Consider the following 19,421-nt stretch of genomic DNA (forward strand, 5'->3'; position numbering starts at 1 on the left):
AATTTATTCAAGACTCTTTGGTGAAATGTTGTGTTTCTTACACACTTTCCACCATGAAATTTAGAGCTAGAGGGTAAGAGATCTAGAAACTTGGAGAACATGGTGAACCAACATTTCTTTCAGCCTCTTCTTCCCGGCTTCCACAGCCACTTGGTACTCAATCTCTCTTCTTTCATTTAAAAGTCTTTCTCTGAGAAGCTAATTTAGAAAGATGGTTCTGGTTTATTTGTATATGCATGTTGCTTCAGACCATTCCTGTAGCCTTCTGCTCCAAGCATGTAGAAGGAAGAAATGAGCACATGACTACGGCGAAGCTGAGATCAGACATATCGGACGATATAACCTGGAAAGTGAAGATAGAAGATGGCCGGAAACTCACTGATGGTTGGAAAGAGTTCGCTCTCGCGCACGATCTACGAGTTGGTGACATTGTCATTTTCAGACAAGAGAAAGACATGGCTTTCCACGTTACACTGTTCGGACCCAGTTGCTGTGAGATTCAGTATGGATCTTGTTTGAAAAAGAAGAACAAGCTCAAGCTCAGTGAGTTGTTTACAATACGGAACCAGCTTTGATTATGACAAGTTGAATTTTTATTCTTGGTCTTTCTTTCTTTATTTCAGGTAAGATTCAAAACAAGAAGAAAGTGAAGAAGAAGAATAAGAAAAAATATGTAGAGTCTTCTCTGCTAGATCCCTCTTGTTTTGTGAATAATGTCAGGCCTTCAAGCCTCCGAGATAACAGACTGGTACTCTACTCCTAACTTGAACCAAAAAACTCTTATTATAGTACTGTCTGAATTTGATCAAAACCATGTTTTGTTGTAATGAATTTCCAGACTCTTCCAAAGCGTTTTGTGAGGGAAAATGGTCTAGAGACAAGATGTGGAGAGATTGTTCTGATGAATGAAAAGGGTAGATCATGGAATTTAAATTTGGCACGAAAGGATTCATGTGGAACTATGTCTATCACAGGAGGATGGAAAAGCTTCTGTAATGCCAGTGGACTTCGAGCTGGAAGTTTATTTACTTTCAAACTGATCAAAAGAGGAGACACTCTGGTTCTACTCAAGTCCCCCTCTTCCATAAAGTCTGCAGAAGAAGATTGCTTAGAAGCTTATGAGATAGAGCCGGACAGAGAAGAAGCAAGCAACCAAGATGAGAAGCCTAGACTGTTATGGAAAGCCTCTACATCTTCACCATCTCAGAAAAAGCCTAGATCCTTATGGAAAGCCTCTACATCTTCACCAAGCCAAAACCTATTTCTGACATTAACTCTCAAAACTTCGGACGTCAAAAACTCAAGACTGGTCAGTTTCATCAACTTTGTCTTTTTACATTCTATCAGTCTTGAATCATTTTTTTTTTAAAATATTTGATGCAGTTTATCCCGGTAAACTTCACAAGGCTGCATGGCATCAACAAGGAAACTGAAATGGCTATGTTGGATAAAAACGGTGTGAAGTGGTCTACGTCTCTACGGTCTGAGACGAGTGGTGGTGATAGAATAAGATTGGTAGGAGGTTGGAAAGAGTTCTTCAAAGCTAACTGTGTGGAGATTGGTGAATCCATCATTGTGAAGCTGATTTGGGAAGGAGACAAAAGTTGTGTCCTTGAGTTCTACTCCAAGGTGAAGCAAGAGACCAAATGAAATATGTGGCTGAGTGTGTTTTTTTTTTTTTGAGCTTTTGCAAATACCCAAGACGAATTGAAATGAATCAATGTTACTTTTAGGTCTGCTGTAGGATCCCAGTGTTGGGATCTGTGAGTGTTGAATTAACTTCAGTTGAGAATACTCTGATTTCAAGAAGTCTCAACATCTCACAAAAACAACCAAAGATAGAGGTAGATAAAGAAACACTTAAAAGGCAACGAAGTAAAGGTGGCGACAAATCACAAAACAGGCCCTTGGAATAAAAGTTTTGGCCTTATTTCTAGTAAAAATGTAGTGTGGTGGGTGAGATCGGAGGAAACGACTACATCTACGGTTTCTTCCAAGGCAGTGCCATGCAAGACATGATCCGAGCTGGTGGAGTTAACGTGGTCGTTCCAACAAACTTCTGTTTTCCGATTTGTTTAAACTTTTGTCCCCCAATGAGCCTTCCAAACGCTTTCTTTTCAACAAAACGGTTATATTTAATCTAATGGCCCAAATGGCTTAACTGAGTACAACCGGAAATAAACTAAACGGAAAATTGATAAACATAAACTACAAAAGTGAAAGGAAAGATAGATGTGTTTAATGAGTGAAAAGATTCGAAGAGACATTTCACTTGAAATCCAAAGTTGGGTTATAAATAAAGTTGGATATGAATTAGTATTTTAGGTAACTTTCAATATTTTTTTGCTCCTAAATATCCAAACTGAGCTAGACTATTACGTACCCAAATTACATGTATTTTAGGGTTATTTGAATTATGGACTCGTACTGACTCGATTCCAAAAGGAATCAAACTGAACCATAACCGAAAATATTTCAAATACCTAATTGGATCCAAATGTCGAGGACTCGAAGAATTCAGATTAAAAAAAAATTACCTGACCTAAACCGAAAACCGAATGAGTATTCTAAGATATCCAAATGTAAATATATATTAGTTATATTTTAAAATTAGGTCGGTTCAGGTATTACAAACATGACAAACATGTTTCAGATACATTGGTTATTTGGTTATTTTCAGGTTCATATACATTAGAACCGAACATATCCGTATCTGGGAGGACCGACTCGAACCCTACCCAAGAACTCAAAAACTCTAATACCCTAAAGAACTGACTCGTACCCAAATGGGTACCCGAATGCTCATTCATACATTTAGGCCTGGACGTTTGGGTTTTTGGGTTTGGTTTGGTCCAATTTTTTTCGGGTCTGGGTCCTTCGGATCCTAGAAATTTGGATCTAATAGGTATTCGTAAATTTTTTTGGGTTTGGGTCAGTTCTTAGCACAAGTTACGCATATTTAGGGTTGAATATTAAGAAGATCTGATATGTCTTTCAATTGAATGAAGGCATTGCCATTTGGCGTTTGGGTCTAAGAGAGGAATACATGTGATATGATTATTGTACAGATAACTGTCATCGACATGAGCAGGACTCAATGAATAAACTATATAGTGTATAGTGTCTTGTGTATAACATGTATTGTGTTCTATAGTATCGTGTAGAACATGTTTTGGTCTGTCAAATATAAAGTTGTTATACTACTGGTTTAGATAAGGCGTAATAAATATAGTTAGCTAATCATACGGTTATTTTTTGTTATTGGGCTAATAGATGGTAAAACCAAATAATTGTTACTTAAATGAAAGGGTGCAGTAACCTTGTATAAGTAGATTTTTTTAGAATGATTCTCTTTTAATAGAATAGATGCTCTGAATCATTTTGGCAGATTGAGAATGAATGTGTTGTTTCATCGAGGTTAGGGTATGATCTGGTCTTTCAATTGAATGAGAGTATTGACATTTGGCGTTTGGGTCTAAAAGAGGAATACATGTGATATGATTATTGTACAGATAACTGTCATCGACATGAGCAGGACTCAATGAATAAACTATATAGTGTATAGTGTCTTGTGTATAACATGTATTGTGTTCTATAGTATCGTGTAGAACATGTTTTGGTCTGTCAAATATAAAGTTGTTATACTACTGGTTTAGATAAGGCGTAATAAATATAGTTAGCTAAACATACGGTTATATTTTGTTATTGAGCTAATAGATGGTAAGACCAAATAATTGTTACTTAAATAAAAAGGTGCAGTAAACTTGTATAAGTAGATTTTTTCAGAATGATTCTCTTTTAATAGAATAGATGTATCTAATTATCAATGAAACTCAATTTATAGCAGTGAATGTTTATAATATATGTTTTTAAGTCAAGTAAATCTAGATTAAATTAAAATAGAAAACCAAGAAAAATAAGAAATGTAACAAAAAGAAGAAAAAAAGGTTAATCTCAAGATTTACACCAAAAAAATGTCATAATAACAAAGATTTAAGAGGCCCAATTTTCTTGAGAGAGAGAGAGAGAGAGAGAGAGTATAAAACCAAAGCAGAGGAGATTCTCTCTCGACATCTCCGAATCGAATCTGAGAAAGAAGAAGAAGAAGAAAGCTTCGAGATCGATGTTAGATGCATGAAGTAGGATCAACGTGGGATCTCAATTTCTTCACGCAGCTCGTATTGACTCTCCTCTTCCTCTCCCTCGGTCTCCTCTTCTTCGTCAAACGAACGGCGGCCAACTACTTCGAGGTCGGCGGCGCCCCCGGTGGTTTCCACCGCCGAAATTTCATGGTTCCCCCCGACGCGGCTGAATGCTCCGTCTGTGGGAAGCTCTCCACCAAGAAGTGCTCTCGTTGCAAATCCGTTCGATACTGGTATTTATCACCCGCCCTCCTCCTCCTCCTTCTCCTCTTTTGATTAGGGTTTTAATGGATTTCGATGTAGACTCTTTTGTTATTACAGAACAGTCTTGCTTCTGTCTGAAAGTTTTGATATTTTAGCCATATCACCAATGTTTGTTTTATTATGTTTCTACAGAACAGTCTTGCTTTTGTCTGAAAGTTTTGATATTTAGCAATCCTCTAGGTCAATCAATGTTTGTTTTATTATGTTTCTACAGAACAGTCTTGCTTTTGTCCGAAAGTTTTGATATTTAACAACAATCCTCTAGATCAATCAATGTTTGTTTTATTATGTTTCTACAGAACAGTCTTGCTTTTGTCCGAAAGTTTTGATATTTAACAACAATCCTCTAGATCAATCAATGTTTGTTTTATTATGTTTCTACAGAACAGTCTTGCTTTTGTCCGAAAGTTTTGATATTTAACAACAATCCTCTAGATCAATCAATGTTTGTTTTATTATTTGATATTTAACAATATTATGTTTCTACAGAACAGTCTTGCTTTTGTCTGAAAGTTTTGATATTTAACAATATTATGTTTCTACAGAACAGTCTTGCTTTTGTCTGAAAGTTTTGATATTTAACAATATTATGTTTCTACAGAACAGTCTTGCTTTTGTCTGAAAGTTTTGATATTTAACAATATTATGTTTCTACAGAACAGTCTTGCTTTTGTCTGAAAGTTTAGTGAATATGTATTTTTCTAATTCGTTTCGTATTTTTCTCTCCTCTCTGTATTAATTGTTACTAGCTCTGCGGAGTGCCAAAAGTCAGACTGGAACTCGGGGCATAAACTACAATGCAAGGTGTTTAAGAGCTCTGGCTCATCACCTGTGAGAAAGGATGATCTCGATTTCAAAGCTTCTCTCTTTGGGAATAGGACTGTGTCTAAGACTGCATTGTCTCCTAAGCTGAGCCAAAGCAAAGCTGTTGTCGTCAAGCCAGGAGATGTAATGTGCCTTATTTTAATCATCTCTCTTCGTAATAGTTTTGATCTGATTTTTGCATTATTCTTGTGCAGGTTCTTTTCCCATACGAGACTTTTGTTAACTATTTCAACTGGGACAAACCTACATTGGCTCCTTGTGGGCTCACCAATTGTGGAAACAGGTTTTTTTTTGTTAAAGCTAATTGTTTCTTCTTTTTTTTTGTATAGTTTACAGTCTGTTTTTTTCTTATGCTTTTTATGTCAAAAATCCTCTTTCAGTTGTTTCGCTAATGTGGTTCTACAATGCCTTTCATGGACACGCCCTCTTGTTGCCTACCTACTGGAGAGAGGCCACAAGAGAGAATGTAAGTTTCTTTAAATCTGAGGGGGATTTTTAAATGCTTGACAACTCTTTAATTGTGTGTTTGTGTTTAACAGGTAGGCGCAATGATTGGTGCTTCTTCTGTGAGTTTGAAACCCATCTCGAAAGAGCAAACATGAGCCGGTTCCCGTTTTCACCAATGAACATTATCTCGCGGTTGCCTAACATTGGTGGGAATCTTGGGCATGGGAGACAGGAAGACGCTCATGAGTTGATGAGGTTTGTAATTGACATGATGCAATCTGTTTGCCTCGACGAGTTTGGTGGAGAGAAAGCGGTGCCTCCTCGTGCCCAAGAAACAACACTTATTCAACACATTTTTGGCGGTCTCCTTCAGTCACAGGTTAATTAAAATAAAGATATAGAAAGTGTGTCAAATAAAGCCATACTAATGTTTTCTTAATCAACTTTTGCAGGTCAAGTGTACTGTTTGCAGTAATGTTTCTGACCAATACGAAAATATGATGGATTTAACGGTTGAGATCCACGGGGATGCGGTATCATTGGAGGAATGTCTCGATCAGTTCACTGCTAAAGAATGGCTTCAGGGAGATAACCTTTACAAATGTGATAGGTCCGTACTTTTAATATCCCTTCTTAAACCGGAGACATGGTTGATCTTGTGTTTCTGAAAGTTTTTAGTCTCTCTTTTTTCAGATGTAATGACTATGTGAAGGCATGTAAGCGCCTTTCAATTCGTTCTGCTCCTAATATTCTCACAATTGCCTTGAAAAGATTCCAGGTTTTTTGACCTCTCTTCCTCTCACTTTTGGTCTCTTTACATCTGATGTTGGTTTGCTGATAAATCCAAAACTGTTGTTCAGGGTGGGAGGTTTGGTAAACTGAACAAAAGAATTGGTTTTCCGGAGACATTTGATCTCGGCCCTTACACGAGCGGTGGAGGAGAAGGATCAGATGTGTACAATCTTTACGCTGTGATTGTCCATTTAGATATGTTGAATGCCTCATTTTTCGGCCACTACATTTGCTACGTTAAGGACTTGCGAGGAGACTGGTATAGAATAGACGATTCTGAGGTATAAATCATCTCTTATCAACTCTTGTTTGCCTATTATTACAAGATGTTCTAATCCTCTCTCAAAATACTCGCAGGTGGAAAAAGTCGAACTAGAGGATGTCCTTTCTCAACGAGCATACATGCTCCTCTACAGCAGGTAGAGCCTTTTCACTTTTTGTGCAACAACAAAGAATCTTGTATTAGGAGAATTATCTTTAACAGATTATAATTTCTGATGTTGGTTGGTTCAGGGTTCAGACTAGACCGTCAAGCCTTAGACCCGAAGAAGTTCAAGATGAGAAGAAAACAGATACATTAAACATAGAATCTAGCCAAGATGGATCTGTTGAGAGTTCTGGGGTGGGTGCAAATGTGTCCTCGCTGTGTAACGGCATCTCCATCTCACATTCAGAAGGATCATCATCATCATCTTTGTCATCATCAGTAAGTGTCTCTGAAAAAGAAGGGGAAGTTGCCGAGAGGGTGGATACGGTAGATTCCGAGTCAAATCCTTCTATTGACATGGAACATGATTCTGGAACAGATAATCAAGAAGGAGAAGTAGTAAATGGGAAAGAGAATCCAACGGTTGAAGAACCGGCTATTGATTCTTCTTGTTCGGACAATAATGCTTCATCCCCATCTGCTGCCACAGAAAATTCAACGGTTGAAGATCCTGCTTGTTCGGACATTACTACTTCATCTCCATCTGCTGCTATAGAGTCCAATCACCAGGAGGAGAAAGAAGGTTCAGACACCAAGATGATTGATGATGCTCAGTGAATCCAAAAGGATAGTGAAAGTCGCAACATTTTTCATGGCTCTTGAAGATCAACAAGGGAGCTTCTAACTTAACAATAATGTTGGCAAGTTTGTTTTTAGACGCTGCGGCTTCTGGTGCTTGAAGGATATGATCTATTTAGAAGAAATCATTAGTCCTATGTGAGATAGAAACTTCAGGATCAGCAAGTATGTAGTAAGTTATTCTTTGTCTTTTAGAATAGATTTTACCATTGAACCCAAAACCCTTATAGCAATAACGATTAATACAGTGACAACTTCTGTGCTTAGTGGTGGACTAGTTCACTATGGTTTCTGGTTTTTGATTTCTTTTATATCTATGCATCTTCAGACTGAGGATTTTTTTTTGTTTCAGTTATGATTCCTGTTTTGGTCACAAATTTGAACGCCGGGTTAGGCTTCTTTAGCTTGGTTTCAATGGGGAATTTTAGTGTCTGCATTTAGTTTTACTTTTACCACAATGACAAGTGGAAACTCCGGTGTTGATTAACTTTTTCTTTTCTCATCTCATTTGGTTCGAAAGGCCAAAGAAGTAAAACGGTTCAAAAATGTTAACCGAAAGTACCGCTCTAAAAGAAGTTGCCGACATGTCAGCTTTTGAGATTAAAGACAGGAAAAAATGTTGAACTTTCGTCAATTCTGAACCTACAAAGCAAATGCCATTCATAGCTTTGGCCTGAACTTTTCACATGACCACCTTAATAAGTAAAAAAGCACTCGAGTGTTTCGTACCGGATTGAGTCTGAAGATCCTTGTCCAACAAAGATCAAACCATCAGGACTTCAGATTTAAACTTGGATGAGATATTCTAATACAAAAATTTCTTGAAGGGATCGAATTTTCTCACACTTTTATACTATACTTTTTTAGCTTCTGAAGAGTTTTATGTGTCATCATGCTATGTTCCAATTTCCAGCTAACTTTTAGGTCGTCGGCCATCATTCAAATTCTTCTTCTTTTTACTATTCTCTTTCACCATAAAGGGTCGACACTAGAAAGACATATTTCTTGAATGGATCCTTGTTCCAGACCGTCATTCCTTTTTTATTTATTCTCCTCTCTTTTTCTGGTCTTTCTTCGGTTGTTTATTTATTTTGATTTTTGAGGGTTTGAGAACTATCAAACACTTTCTTCTCTTATATTTCAGCTCTAATATGAATGAATATAAATATATTTAGAACTATTAAATCTATGCTGATTCTGCTCGGCGTGAGATTTGATTTTTATATATTTTTATTTATAATTGTGATTGATTTGATTTTTTACAGTAAATTTGTTTAAAATAGAATTATTAAATTTAAAGAATAGTTAAAAGTTAAAACTTGGTTGAGAAGTAATATGTTAAAAATGTTATTTCAGATTTATACTATTCATATATTAAATAAGATTTGAAATCTTATCTCAGAATATCAAAAATATATTTAGCGGTTGGACACGTGACGAGTAATTTTCAATATAAATTGCATGGACTTATTCACAGATCTTAACTCATGTTATAATGCATGATCATAAATTTACAGTTTGTAATATTTTATTTTAATAAAATAATAAAATAGTTGTTTTTAAAGTTATTTGATGTAAGTTTGATCTTGTGTTGATTTGAAATATTTTGTATCTCATAGTAATAAAAATGTATAGGGAAAACATATGAGATACAAAATATTTTTGATTTAAAACTACGAATAAATATACAGGAGAAACATATGAGATACAAAATATATAATTTATCAAATTTAAAAGTTATTTGATTTAAAATATTTTGTATCTCAAAATATATAATTTAAAATAATAAATATATCAATTTTTATTTATTTTTATAAAAATATAATGATATATTATTTAAGTATGTATCGTATTAGTTTAAATAGTTTGTAATGTTTGATAGAATAACAACAAAACTGCAATTAAAATATATGATCCATTCCCATAATAAAAAATTGATATATTGTTTCTATAAAGTTAAAAATATATTGATCTTATTTTTAATAACTTATACTTAAAATAGTCATCATAAAACCAAAATTAGTTCACATATTTACTTTTGAATATGGAAGTATGTTAACATGGATGATTTTTTGTTGTTTTTTGTATATTTACTTTGATTTTATAATTTATAACATTGTCTTATTAAACTATTAATTACATTTATTTGATTTAATAATTTTATTATGCTTTGGCCTGTATATATCTAAAAATATCAGATATTTTCGTTTTATTAATCAAAACTGAATTGATTTATTTTAAAAAATTTAATAAAGTACGCAATTTATTATTTTTTAAAAAATATATGTATATATACAATTTTGGTATAGTTGAAAAAGCAAACATATATTTATTTTAAACTAAAAATATATTTGAAGACATTTCAAACTTATTAGTTACAAATGTGTTTAATAGTATTAACCTTAGTGACAATCTAAAAAATAAAATATATGCGGTAACATAAATCGTAAATCACAAGTTCAATGAAGGTTAATTTTATATAATATTCATGTTTAAATGAATATATATTAGAACATCTGTTCATTTGTTTTAAAAAGTTGTTTCCAAATAAACAAGTAAACCCGTAAAATCGATGACAACAAAAATATCATAATATAATATATATATATGTTTTTGGTAAACTATTTAAGATATATTAAAAATTTATTTCAGTAAGAGTATAATTTGTATTTAATTTTTCAATATGAAATTAATATTATTCTATTTTTCATATAAAATTGTAAATATAATAAGTAAAATTAGACAAGTATAACTAACATATCAATGAATATTAAATGCAATGGGTTGATACTTAAATTATTCCCCTATATAATGAGTTAAGAATTTCGAAATATAAAAAGCTTTAGATTTAAAGAGGCCATGTTATTTAATGGTTTTGGAAAAGTATCCTCACCAAATAAATTATGTTACTTGATTGATAGATACATTAGATAGTTTGGCAAGATTGCCTATACAACTTGAATCTGTTATTTGTTAATGATTTTGAATATTACTACTAAATAAGTTTATTTGTTATTAGTTTAACGCGCTAAACAAATGAAGAATGAATGGACAGATGTTGAATGATGATTAAAAACGGTAAGAAATCAATCTTAACTATTATCTAATCACTTCAAACCACACAAAAAAAATACCATATTTTGTTTCTCCTAATATATCATGGTCTATAACTCACAATTGTTTGTTTCTTTGAAATTTGTTCCCCATATATAATATTAATAGTGTTTGATGAAAGATTGTTTGATGAACAAAAATATATGTATTTTGTCAAATGCAATTGCCACGTCTTATCATTCAAAACATAAAACTAGGTTTGTTCACTATTACAGAATCTTCTTAATAATTCATTTGAAGTAAATTTCGCCTTTTTAAACCTTGTGATTACTAGCTCATTATATTCAGCTGTTCACTATAATTTTGAATTTGTCTATGCACCTCACTTCCACCTACTCTTCTAAGAGAAAGCTATTATTTTTTATCATAAAAAAAATGCTTTCCCTATGATTCATGATCATGAGATTTTATAAAAAAAAAATCCCTTCTTTTTAAAATTATATTCTGGAAAAAAAGATGAATTTAGCATCTACAAGCCATCATCATTGCGGTAGCTGAAGAGGAAACATTCACATGAAAGTGTAAGGGATCTTATAACATTCTTAGCATACCTCATTTCTGCTTCTCTCTTTCTCCCATTGCCAAAGTATCAAACTTTCTCTCTCTTGCCGAAACTACTCATTGTCTTTACTCTCTCGCAGATCACTATTAATGAGACCCCTTTGAGCTGTTTCTGCTTCTTTGTCTGTTTTTCAAAAACGGGTCTTTAGATATCCGGGTTCTTGGATCTTGGCATTACTCAAAATCTACTTCATTTAGATGGGCTTTGCTTAATCTTCAACTCTTAAAGTTACAATTTTTCAGTTTTGGAATCTTTGACTTGTTTAGGGGAAGTCAGATTAAGTTTGGGAAGAGACAAAAAAATGGCTCCAAGGTTCGGTTTTTCAGATTTGTGGGAGAAAGAAACGAGGAAAGGTACACCGGTTGTGGTGACAATGGAGAATCCCAACTACTCCATCGTTGAAGTAGATGAACCAGACGGTGCGTTCACACCAATGGAGAGAACTAGAGGCAAGAACGCTAAGCAAGTGACTTGGGTTTTGCTTCTTCAAGCTCACAAAGCCGTTGGCTGTCTCGCTTGGCTAGCCACAGCCTCCTGGTCTCTCCTTGGTTCGGTCAAGAGACGGCTCTGTTTCAATCACCGACTTGGCTCCGAGAGACTTGGCAGAGACAGATGGCTTTTCTCGGCCATTAAGCTCTTCTTAGCTGCTTCCTTGTCGGTTCTTGTGTTTGAGTTAATTGCTTACTACAAAGGATGGCATTACTTCAAGAATATACCGACAAGCACACTTGAGATCCAGAGCTTGTTTCATCTGCTCTACGTTGGTTGGTTGAGCCTAAGAGCTGATTATATCGCTCCTCCGGTCAAAGCCCTCTCCAAGTTGTGTATTGTGCTGTTCCTTGTACAGTCCGTAGATCGTTTGATTCTTTGCTTAGGTTGTTTTTGGATCAAGTACAAGAAGATTAAGCCGAGAATCGACGAAGAGCCTTTTCGAAATGATGATGTTGAAGGATCAGGAACTGAGTATCCAATGGTTCTTGTTCAGATACCAATGTGCAATGAGAAAGAGGTATGGAGAACAAAGTATCAATCTTTCTCTTGTTTTATTCACCTTTTGTGCTTCAATGAAGTTTACATTCTTGTGCAGGTGTATGAGCAATCTATATCTGCAGTGTGTCAGCTTGACTGGCCAAAAGATAGAATGCTGATTCAGGTTCTTGATGATTCGGATGATGGAAGCATCCAGGAGTTGATTAGAGCTGAGGTTACTAAATGGAGCCAAAAGGGTGTCAATATAATTTACAGGCATCGCTTGGTTAGAACTGGATACAAAGCTGGTAACCTCAAATCCGCAATGAGCTGTGATTATGTGAAAGCTTACGAGTTTGTTGCCATTTTCGATGCGGACTTCCAACCTAACTCAGATTTCCTCAAGCTAACCGTTCCACATTTCAAGGTCTGTAAGATCAATTAGTACTCCCTCCATTTCATATTTTCGTTACAAAATAAATGCCGTTTTATAATTTCAGTGAAAAATTTGTCTATATGATATATGACATTTTATATCCTCCAATTTGTTTTTCTATTGGTTGAAATATGGTTAGATGTGTAGTTAATGATGTTTTTATCTAGAAAGTATACAAAATTAAATGTTTTTTTAATCTAAAACAGCATTAAAATGAAAAGGAGAGAGTATTAGTTTGGTTGTGTCATGAGATAAGACGATTGTTTGTTGAAGCTTCTAACTTTGCAAATGCCAAATGTTATTCCAGGAGAAGCCAGAGTTAGGTCTGGTTCAGGCTAGGTGGGCGTTTGTGAACAAGGACGAGAACCTGTTGACTCGTCTCCAGAACATCAATCTGTGTTTTCATTTCGAGGTTGAGCAGCAAGTTAATGGTGTCTTCTTGAATTTCTTTGGCTTCAATGGAACCGCTGGAGTGTGGAGAATCAAAGCCCTTGAGGAATCTGGTGGTTGGCTTGAAAGGACAACCGTCGAGGATATGGACATAGCTGTCCGAGCTCATCTCCATGGATGGAAATTCATATATCTAAATGATGTCAAGGTAACTATTAATTTGGATGGTCGTTGTCACAGTTTCATGAATTTATGTTAAAAAAAAAATTCTGTTAGGTTCTTTGTGAAGTACCTGAGTCATATGAAGCATACAAGAAGCAGCAACACCGATGGCACTCAGGTCCTATGCAGCTGTTTCGCTTGTGTCTTGGTGCAATCTTGACCTCTAAGGTATGGTTAATCTGATCATTTTTTATATAATAAATGATTTAAATTTAATAGTTTCTTCTTTGCAGATTGCAATGTGGAAGAAAGCAAATCTGATACTTTTGTTCTTCCTTCTAAGGAAACTCATACTTCCTTTCTACTCCTTCACATTGTTCTGTGTGATCCTTCCAATCACCATGTTCGTTCCAGAAGCCGAGCTTCCCGTTTGGGTTATCTGCTATGTACCAATATTCATGTCGCTACTCAACGTTCTTCCTGCTCCAAAGTCTTTCCCTTTCATCGTTCCTTACCTCTTGTTTGAGAACACAATGTCGGTCACCAAGTTCAACGCCATGGTATCTGGACTGTTCCAGCTCGGCAGCTCTTACGAGTGGATTGTGACAAAGAAAGCAGGAAGATCATCGGAGTCTGATCTTTTGGGCCTCACTGATAAAAGTATGCCACCAAACCAAATGGTTAGAGGAGTTTCAGACAGTGAGCTCTTGGAGATAGGCCAAGCTGAGGAGCAGAAGAAACAAACAGTTGCTGTGAAGAAAACCAATAAGATATTCCACAAAGAGCTCGCACTGGCTTTTCTTTTGCTGACCGCAGCAGTTAGGAGTCTGTTGGCCTCGCAAGGAGTGCATTTCTACTTCCTGTTGTTCCAAGGTCTCACTTTTCTTCTTGTGGGACTTGATCTCATAGGCGAGCAGATGAGTTGAGAAATCTGAGAAGAAGAGGAAGAAGCAGCTTCAGATGATTGAAGATGGAGTTAAACTTTGTGAGTTTCCTTCTCCTATTTTCTAATGCTGGAGCCATAGTTTGTAGGATAATTATTGATTTTAAATTTGGTTACATCTCTCTCCATTGTGATTAATCCTTGTTAGGTTAGAGTTATACTCACCCATATCCCTATATATGTAGTATCTACAAATAGTCAGGAACTTGTTGCTTAATGTCTGAGATGCATTGCTGTTACAAAGACTTTTACATCTATCTTCCTTTTTCATTCTCTGAATTTATTTCTTTTTTTTTTGAAAGAAACTAAAGAGAAACATTATCTGATCTGACAAATTACAAAACTAAAACTAAAACAAGATTTTTTTTTTAAATATAGTTTTCTCTGAACTTGAACTCATTTGAGTCTGTCAAAACATGAAGATAAAGTTGTCGGTTTAAATTAGAAGGAACATAAAAGCATATTTTCGGAGCCAGGAGATGTCTGAATCTTAATAATGGCATCAACTCAATGATGTATGGGGACCAAGGGAAACTGATCTATGGGCAAGTTGATTAAGGATCTAGTGACCATAGCTTAAAACTCTTGGATTGTTTAGTAAACTATAAACTTTTTGGAAACAGTTTATTCTCCAAAGTTTATATGATATGTCTCGTCTTAAGGGATGTATTAACTCATGAACCCATAATTTTCTGATTAAAAAAAAAGATGAAGGACCTAGTGATGATCTTGTCTGATTCAAATATGAATTGATACGAAAAACTAACAAATAAAATCTGAAATCTGAAAAATAGAAGAAGTCTGATGTATAGTCTATATTTATACAAACTGCTGAACATTTTTTATAATTAATTTCAAGCAGCAAAGTTTTGATTCTTTTAACAAACTGATTTTTCTTAACTTAAAAGATTATATAAAAAAAAAAAAACAGTTAATCTGCATCCACAGAGAAATCCGGTTCTTCCGGTTTAGGAAGCATGGGTACATCAACGTCCTTTATCTTACGAGAAGCCCTCCTCGTGTTCTTAGCAAACCTCGAAGCAAGTACCGTTGCAGCAAAATGCGGTTTCTCAATAGAAGTATGATGGCGCGACGGAGTACTGCTCTGTCTCTCTTCTTGTTGACTCATTATCTCCTCGGCCGCAGCTGTCGCAAGAGCTTCTTCTTCTTCATAAGAAGAGTATGACTCAGCCAAGCTAAGACTCTTAGCCAGCATTCTCCTCTTATACCGTCTCCAAGCCACTTGCACGAAGCAAGCAGCCCATGTTCTCCACTGGTGAGAGTAGTAACGGAATGTGTGTTGCAGCTTCTTGCTATGTAAACGTCTGAACTGGTTAGCCACAAACTTGAGATCCTCTGCTTGTAAAGCAAAGGCTTCGACTTCTTCTAGAGCTCGCACCGTTCTCGTAGATGATGGTAGGTTGACTTTTGATTTTGGAAGTAGCGCCCAAACGAGAAGCTCTTCTCCGCAGAACTCTCCTGGTTTGAGTGTGATTGAGTTGAAGAATCCTGTCCTGCCTCCATTAGTCGTCGAGCTTTCGAGCTTTCCACGGATGATGAAGAGCATTTCGGTCACTGGATCGCCTTCACGTACAATGTAGTTCCCTTGCGTGCTTAGAGATGACACTAACCGTTCGCATATCGCGTCTAGTAACTGATCATCCATTTGCGCAAATAGCGGTACCTAAAAAAAGCCGTCACAAAAATATAAAGTTAGATGAGCTTCCAACTCAAAACCAATTGAAAATGACGAGATTGGCCATAATAGTCTCTTCCAATTTCGGGTGTGGGATACACTTACACGACGAACAAGGTCGAGACAGAGATGTCGTTGGATGTCTCTTCGAAGATCAGCAGGTAACGAATGAAGAATGGTCTCTTCATCAACTCCTCTAGTGGCTAACCATTTGTACTGAACAAAACGTCTCACTCTCTCTCTTAAGTTCTGAGGTAGTTGACGATGTCCCATCCATTCTTCTGTGTCTCTTCTCTTCAATCTCCACTCCTCTAGCCTCACCGTGATCGATTGCAAATACGTCTAAATACATTAACCAAAAAACAATATCAATGAAATGAATAAATAGATTTGATGTTGTTACTAATAACAAGATTTCACTCCCTCTTTTTTACCTGCATGTTTCCGATTAAAAGAGCAAACAAAACCAGACCAAAGATAGCCACGAGGATAGCAAACATTGTCTCTAGAACAGATGTACTTGTGTCAAGATTCTGTCCGTAAGAACTTTAAAACAATAAAACTTTGTGTTAGAGAAAAAAAAATGCTGAAAACGTGTAAGGAAATGAAGAAGTGTAATGAGTGAATCTAACCTTAGTTGCTGCAAACCAAACCATAGGCAATACAAATATTTCTCCAAGAAGGGAGATGAGACTACATTTTTGGTGAGAGCATCTGCGAAAATGCCGAAAGTGAACCGTATCTTGTTTGAAGGATCGCAGTTGCTGAAGACAACAGTAACATTCTGCCAGTTATTCCTATCCTCTCGGTTCACTGTACCACAGTCAAAGAAATCAGTAACACATCGTATTGGGCCTAATTCGTTATGACATTCTGCTTTCCAACACGTTGCTTGACGCTCTATCGACAGTAGATACCATGCCGCACCAAGAATCTACACAGCATAACCAAAAAAAATGTGAGAAACATAAGAAGAATATAAGATTAAACCGAGCCTTAGCTAAATCTGATCTCAATGGTTCAGCTTCTTAAACTTTAGCTATACGTCTATTATAACCAGGGCCGGTCATGGATAAAACCCAAGAAAACATTGGTTTGATCCCGAAAATTTTAAAAGTCGATATATATATAAGTTACATAGGCTCCAAGTTACATAAAAAAAGAGATTCATACTAAATATTTATAATCCAAAATTTTAGGACCGGCCCTCGTTGTAACAAGCTTAGACTAGACTATAACTTAAATAAACAATTAAAAAGAAAGATAACAAAAGGCACACACTGATATTCTTGTGAGTTGGGTTAGAGAGCGTTTAGTGAGTCTCTAACTAATAATACTCTGATTTTGGGTTTGGTGGAGATGAATCAGATTTAGCAGTATCATAGCTAACTTACATGACTAGCGAGCATATACTGAAGAAGGTTGTAAGCAGCACCGGCCCAAGCGGTGGTTGTAACAACTCCGGTCGCTTTGATAATCTCAGCGCTTAGAGGGAAAATAAGATAAAGCCTAGGAATGTACTGAACTAGAACAATGAGGACAAGTGCATTTGTGGTATGGTCTGAGTGAGAGCTTCTGATTGATGGCAAGATAAACCAACTAACAATCTGCAAAATCAAAAAGTAGACACAAAAGTCAAAGATTTTTTTGTGTGTAACCAAACCAAGTGGGGCCATTTGCTTTAACCTCGTGGTGGGGCTTGCTGAAAACTCCTTACCAAACATAAAAAGACAAAGATTTGTTTTGAGTAAGTAGGGTACCTGAGGAAGAGGCAAACAAGCGATGAGATCAACGATGAGATCTGATCTCAAGTATCTTCTAGCAATCAGCTTTGGATCTTTCACAAGCTCTCCACGACCAAACACTCTCGAAGTACGAGAGACGTAAGCTGTTCTGAACTTGATGACAATGTGCAAGACGTAGAAGAGATCCGCTAGTGTTCTGAAGAAAGTAACGACGATTCCGAGTTTCAAATCTGTGGTCATACAAGAGGACCGACCGGTGTTTTTGACTGAAGACAGGAAGAAGAACAAAGGGTCGACGTAAAGAGCGACGAGACACCAGAAGAGGAAAACTCTGTTCCATTGAAGCACTACGTCACCGCCAGGATCGAGAATCTTGTCTCTCTCGATCTCGAAGTTCTCCGGGAACACTTTGAGTCCACCGAATCTTGGGAGTTTGAAGAGACGGGTTTTGTTAGTCTTCTTTGGGATTACTAACTCTGGTTTTAGAAATTGAGTTGTTGACGGTTTTAACATTGGTAATGGCTGACGCTTCTCTGTTGCTTCTAGGGTTTGCTTCTCTTCTCCATAGAATCTGTGTTAGTCAGACCAAAAAAAAAAAAAAAAAAAACTGGGGGTTTAACAATGAGATCAGGAGAGTAAAAATAAGACAACTGTATCTGTTTTGTCTGAAAGTCAATAATTAGATAGAAACTCCAATCCAATAAAATGCAATGGTTATAGAGAACAAAAAGTAAGAAAATGAGAAAACTTGCAACAAAAGTAAAAAAAAGAAAAGGATCAAAACTTTATTGGGATTATTGCAAATGCAAAAAATGTAAACTTTTTCCATCATCTAGAGAATCCAAAAACTTTTTCCTTTTTTTTTTCTAAAAAAATGTAAACCTTGTTTTTGATGAAAATCAAGAACCTGACAGTATTGTCTCTTTTGAACTCCATGTTTTTGAAGTTGGAAGCTGAAGCAGGAAGAGCTTCTTCTTGTTCTTGTTCTTGTTGTTAAGGCAATGAGAAACGAATCAGAGGAAAAGATATTGAGCTGACTTCTTCATGTTCAGAAAATGGCAGAGAGGGAGAGATAGAAAGAGAGAGCATGGGCTGTAACAGATTTATTGAGTTTGACTTCACGTGAAACAACAAAAGAACTGAAGGTAGAGAGAAAGATTATTAATTGAAAACAGCTCATGTTATGCTCTCTGCCAAGGAGACGTAGAACGAGTGAAAGCCTACTACTGCTTGTTGTCTTTGATTAATTTAAAATGTTTTCTTGGAAATCGTAAGAGAGAGAGCGAGAACGTGCGTTCCATTAAAGCCTATTAATGTTTTTTTTTTAAAGGAGATCGATGAACAGCAGTTTCTGCCTAGTACGATTCTCTCTTTGTAGTAGCAACACTCGTTTTGCGTAGAAGATCCATGAATCACTCGAACGTAAACAATAGAAAATTTTGTATTTATATGTAAATTATAGAAAAATATATCGGTAAAGATGAGATTAGTTCTGACGGTTTTCTGATGCCTTTAGATCTCAATTATCCTTTTAGAATTTTTTTCAAGTTTTTAAATGTTTTGCACGAAAGATTAATTATTACGATGATGCGGTTATAACTAAAGAGATTTGATGTTACTTTTATAATAGCATGTGATAATAAAAGAAGAATCGTTTGTGCTCATTATTTGTTTCATTTAGTTTGTCATAGGCTCAATGAGTTTGGACTCTTATGGTCTCAAATCCGGATGTTTGGCCGACCTTTACTTCAAAAATTGGAGCAAGTGGTATAAATATTGTAAGAGCTAATGATTTCATTATCATTACAAAGAATGGAGATTTTGCTTTTATACAAAACTTATGAGTAAGAATGCATGGGAAGACATAT

At 35.7% G+C, this 19,421-nt stretch overlaps 4 protein-coding genes across 6 annotated transcripts; 3 read left to right on the forward strand and 1 right to left on the reverse strand.

Annotated features, from left to right (window-relative positions):
• Positions 1-68: 68 nt before the first annotated feature.
• On the forward strand, positions 69-1,650 carry LOC106310887 (B3 domain-containing protein REM14-like). Its single transcript, XM_013748118.1, has 5 exons — positions 69-153; positions 249-543; positions 624-748; positions 839-1,309; positions 1,384-1,650. Exons 1-5 carry the CDS (start codon positions 100-102, stop codon positions 1,648-1,650), a joined length of 1,212 nt encoding a protein of 403 aa, XP_013603572.1. The 5' UTR covers positions 69-99.
• Positions 1,651-4,130: 2,480 nt separating this feature from the next.
• On the forward strand, positions 4,131-7,872 carry LOC106307413 (ubiquitin carboxyl-terminal hydrolase 19-like). The gene is made up of 10 exons (XM_013744367.1): positions 4,131-4,375; positions 5,156-5,354; positions 5,426-5,514; positions 5,612-5,697; positions 5,771-6,057; positions 6,131-6,288; positions 6,372-6,456; positions 6,539-6,751; positions 6,828-6,889; positions 6,984-7,872. The coding sequence occupies exons 1-10, from the start codon at positions 4,131-4,133 to the stop codon at positions 7,513-7,515; spliced, it is 1,956 nt and encodes a 651-aa protein (XP_013599821.1). The 3' UTR covers positions 7,516-7,872.
• Positions 7,873-11,025: 3,153 nt separating this feature from the next.
• On the forward strand, positions 11,026-14,626 carry LOC106307632 (probable xyloglucan glycosyltransferase 8). 3 transcript variants are annotated; one of them, XM_013744636.1, is made up of 6 exons: positions 11,026-11,171; positions 11,292-12,221; positions 12,300-12,608; positions 12,925-13,215; positions 13,284-13,397; positions 13,463-14,367. In XM_013744636.1, the coding sequence occupies exons 2-6, from the start codon at positions 11,514-11,516 to the stop codon at positions 14,093-14,095; spliced, it is 2,055 nt and encodes a 684-aa protein (XP_013600090.1). In that variant the 5' UTR covers positions 11,026-11,171; positions 11,292-11,513; the 3' UTR covers positions 14,096-14,367. The 3 variants fall into 3 exon arrangements, 2 of the variants coding, with proteins under 2 accessions (XP_013600090.1, XP_013600091.1); XM_013744637.1 differs by having other exon boundaries at positions 11,027-11,171; positions 11,479-12,221; XR_001263363.1 differs by lacking the exon at positions 11,026-11,171 and adding an exon at positions 14,491-14,626 and having other exon boundaries at positions 11,178-12,221; positions 13,463-14,154.
• Positions 14,627-15,043: 417 nt separating this feature from the next.
• Positions 15,044-18,696, reverse strand: LOC106309975 (probable cyclic nucleotide-gated ion channel 14). The gene is made up of 7 exons (XM_013747150.1): positions 18,461-18,696; positions 17,569-18,124; positions 17,203-17,415; positions 16,441-16,742; positions 16,243-16,354; positions 15,914-16,150; positions 15,044-15,796 (listed from the first exon to the last, which is right to left on the reverse strand). The coding sequence occupies exons 1-7, from the start codon at positions 18,487-18,489 to the stop codon at positions 15,044-15,046; spliced, it is 2,202 nt and encodes a 733-aa protein (XP_013602604.1). The 5' UTR covers positions 18,490-18,696.
• Positions 18,697-19,421: the final 725 nt, after the last annotated feature.

Source organism: Brassica oleracea, chromosome C8 (genome assembly GCF_000695525.1).
Source record: "Brassica oleracea var. oleracea cultivar TO1000 chromosome C8, BOL, whole genome shotgun sequence".
Lineage (NCBI taxonomy): Eukaryota > Viridiplantae > Streptophyta > Magnoliopsida > Brassicales > Brassicaceae > Brassica > Brassica oleracea.

Excerpts from the sequence above, each read along its gene's own strand:
- LOC106307413 (XM_013744367.1), top strand. The coding sequence starts at position 4,131 with ATGCATGAAGTAGGATCAACGTGGGATCTCAATTTCTTCACGCAGCTC. Across the intron at positions 6,058-6,130 it reads GCGGTCTCCTTCAGTCACAG|GTCAAGTGTACTGTTTGCAG; the intron begins GTTAATTAAAAT and ends CAACTTTTGCAG. Across the intron at positions 6,457-6,538 it reads TTGCCTTGAAAAGATTCCAG|GGTGGGAGGTTTGGTAAACT; the intron begins GTTTTTTGACCT and ends ACTGTTGTTCAG.
- LOC106310887 (XM_013748118.1), top strand. The coding sequence starts at position 100 with ATGGTGAACCAACATTTCTTTCAGCCTCTTCTTCCCGGCTTCCACAGC. Across the intron at positions 154-248 it reads CCGGCTTCCACAGCCACTTG|ACCATTCCTGTAGCCTTCTG; the intron begins GTACTCAATCTC and ends ATGTTGCTTCAG. Across the intron at positions 1,310-1,383 it reads ACGTCAAAAACTCAAGACTG|TTTATCCCGGTAAACTTCAC; the intron begins GTCAGTTTCATC and ends TATTTGATGCAG.
- LOC106309975 (XM_013747150.1), bottom strand. The coding sequence starts at position 18,489 with ATGGAGTTCAAAAGAGACAATACTGTCAG. Across the intron at positions 18,125-18,460 it reads AAAAGAGACAATACTGTCAG|ATTCTATGGAGAAGAGAAGC; the intron begins GTTCTTGATTTT and ends TGACTAACACAG. Across the intron at positions 17,416-17,568 it reads CTTGTTTGCCTCTTCCTCAG|ATTGTTAGTTGGTTTATCTT; the intron begins GTACCCTACTTA and ends TTGATTTTGCAG.
- LOC106307632 (XM_013744636.1), top strand. The coding sequence starts at position 11,514 with ATGGCTCCAAGGTTCGGTTTTTCAGATTTGTGGGAGAAAGAAACGAGG. Across the intron at positions 12,222-12,299 it reads CAATGTGCAATGAGAAAGAG|GTGTATGAGCAATCTATATC; the intron begins GTATGGAGAACA and ends ATTCTTGTGCAG. Across the intron at positions 13,398-13,462 it reads GTGCAATCTTGACCTCTAAG|ATTGCAATGTGGAAGAAAGC; the intron begins GTATGGTTAATC and ends TCTTCTTTGCAG.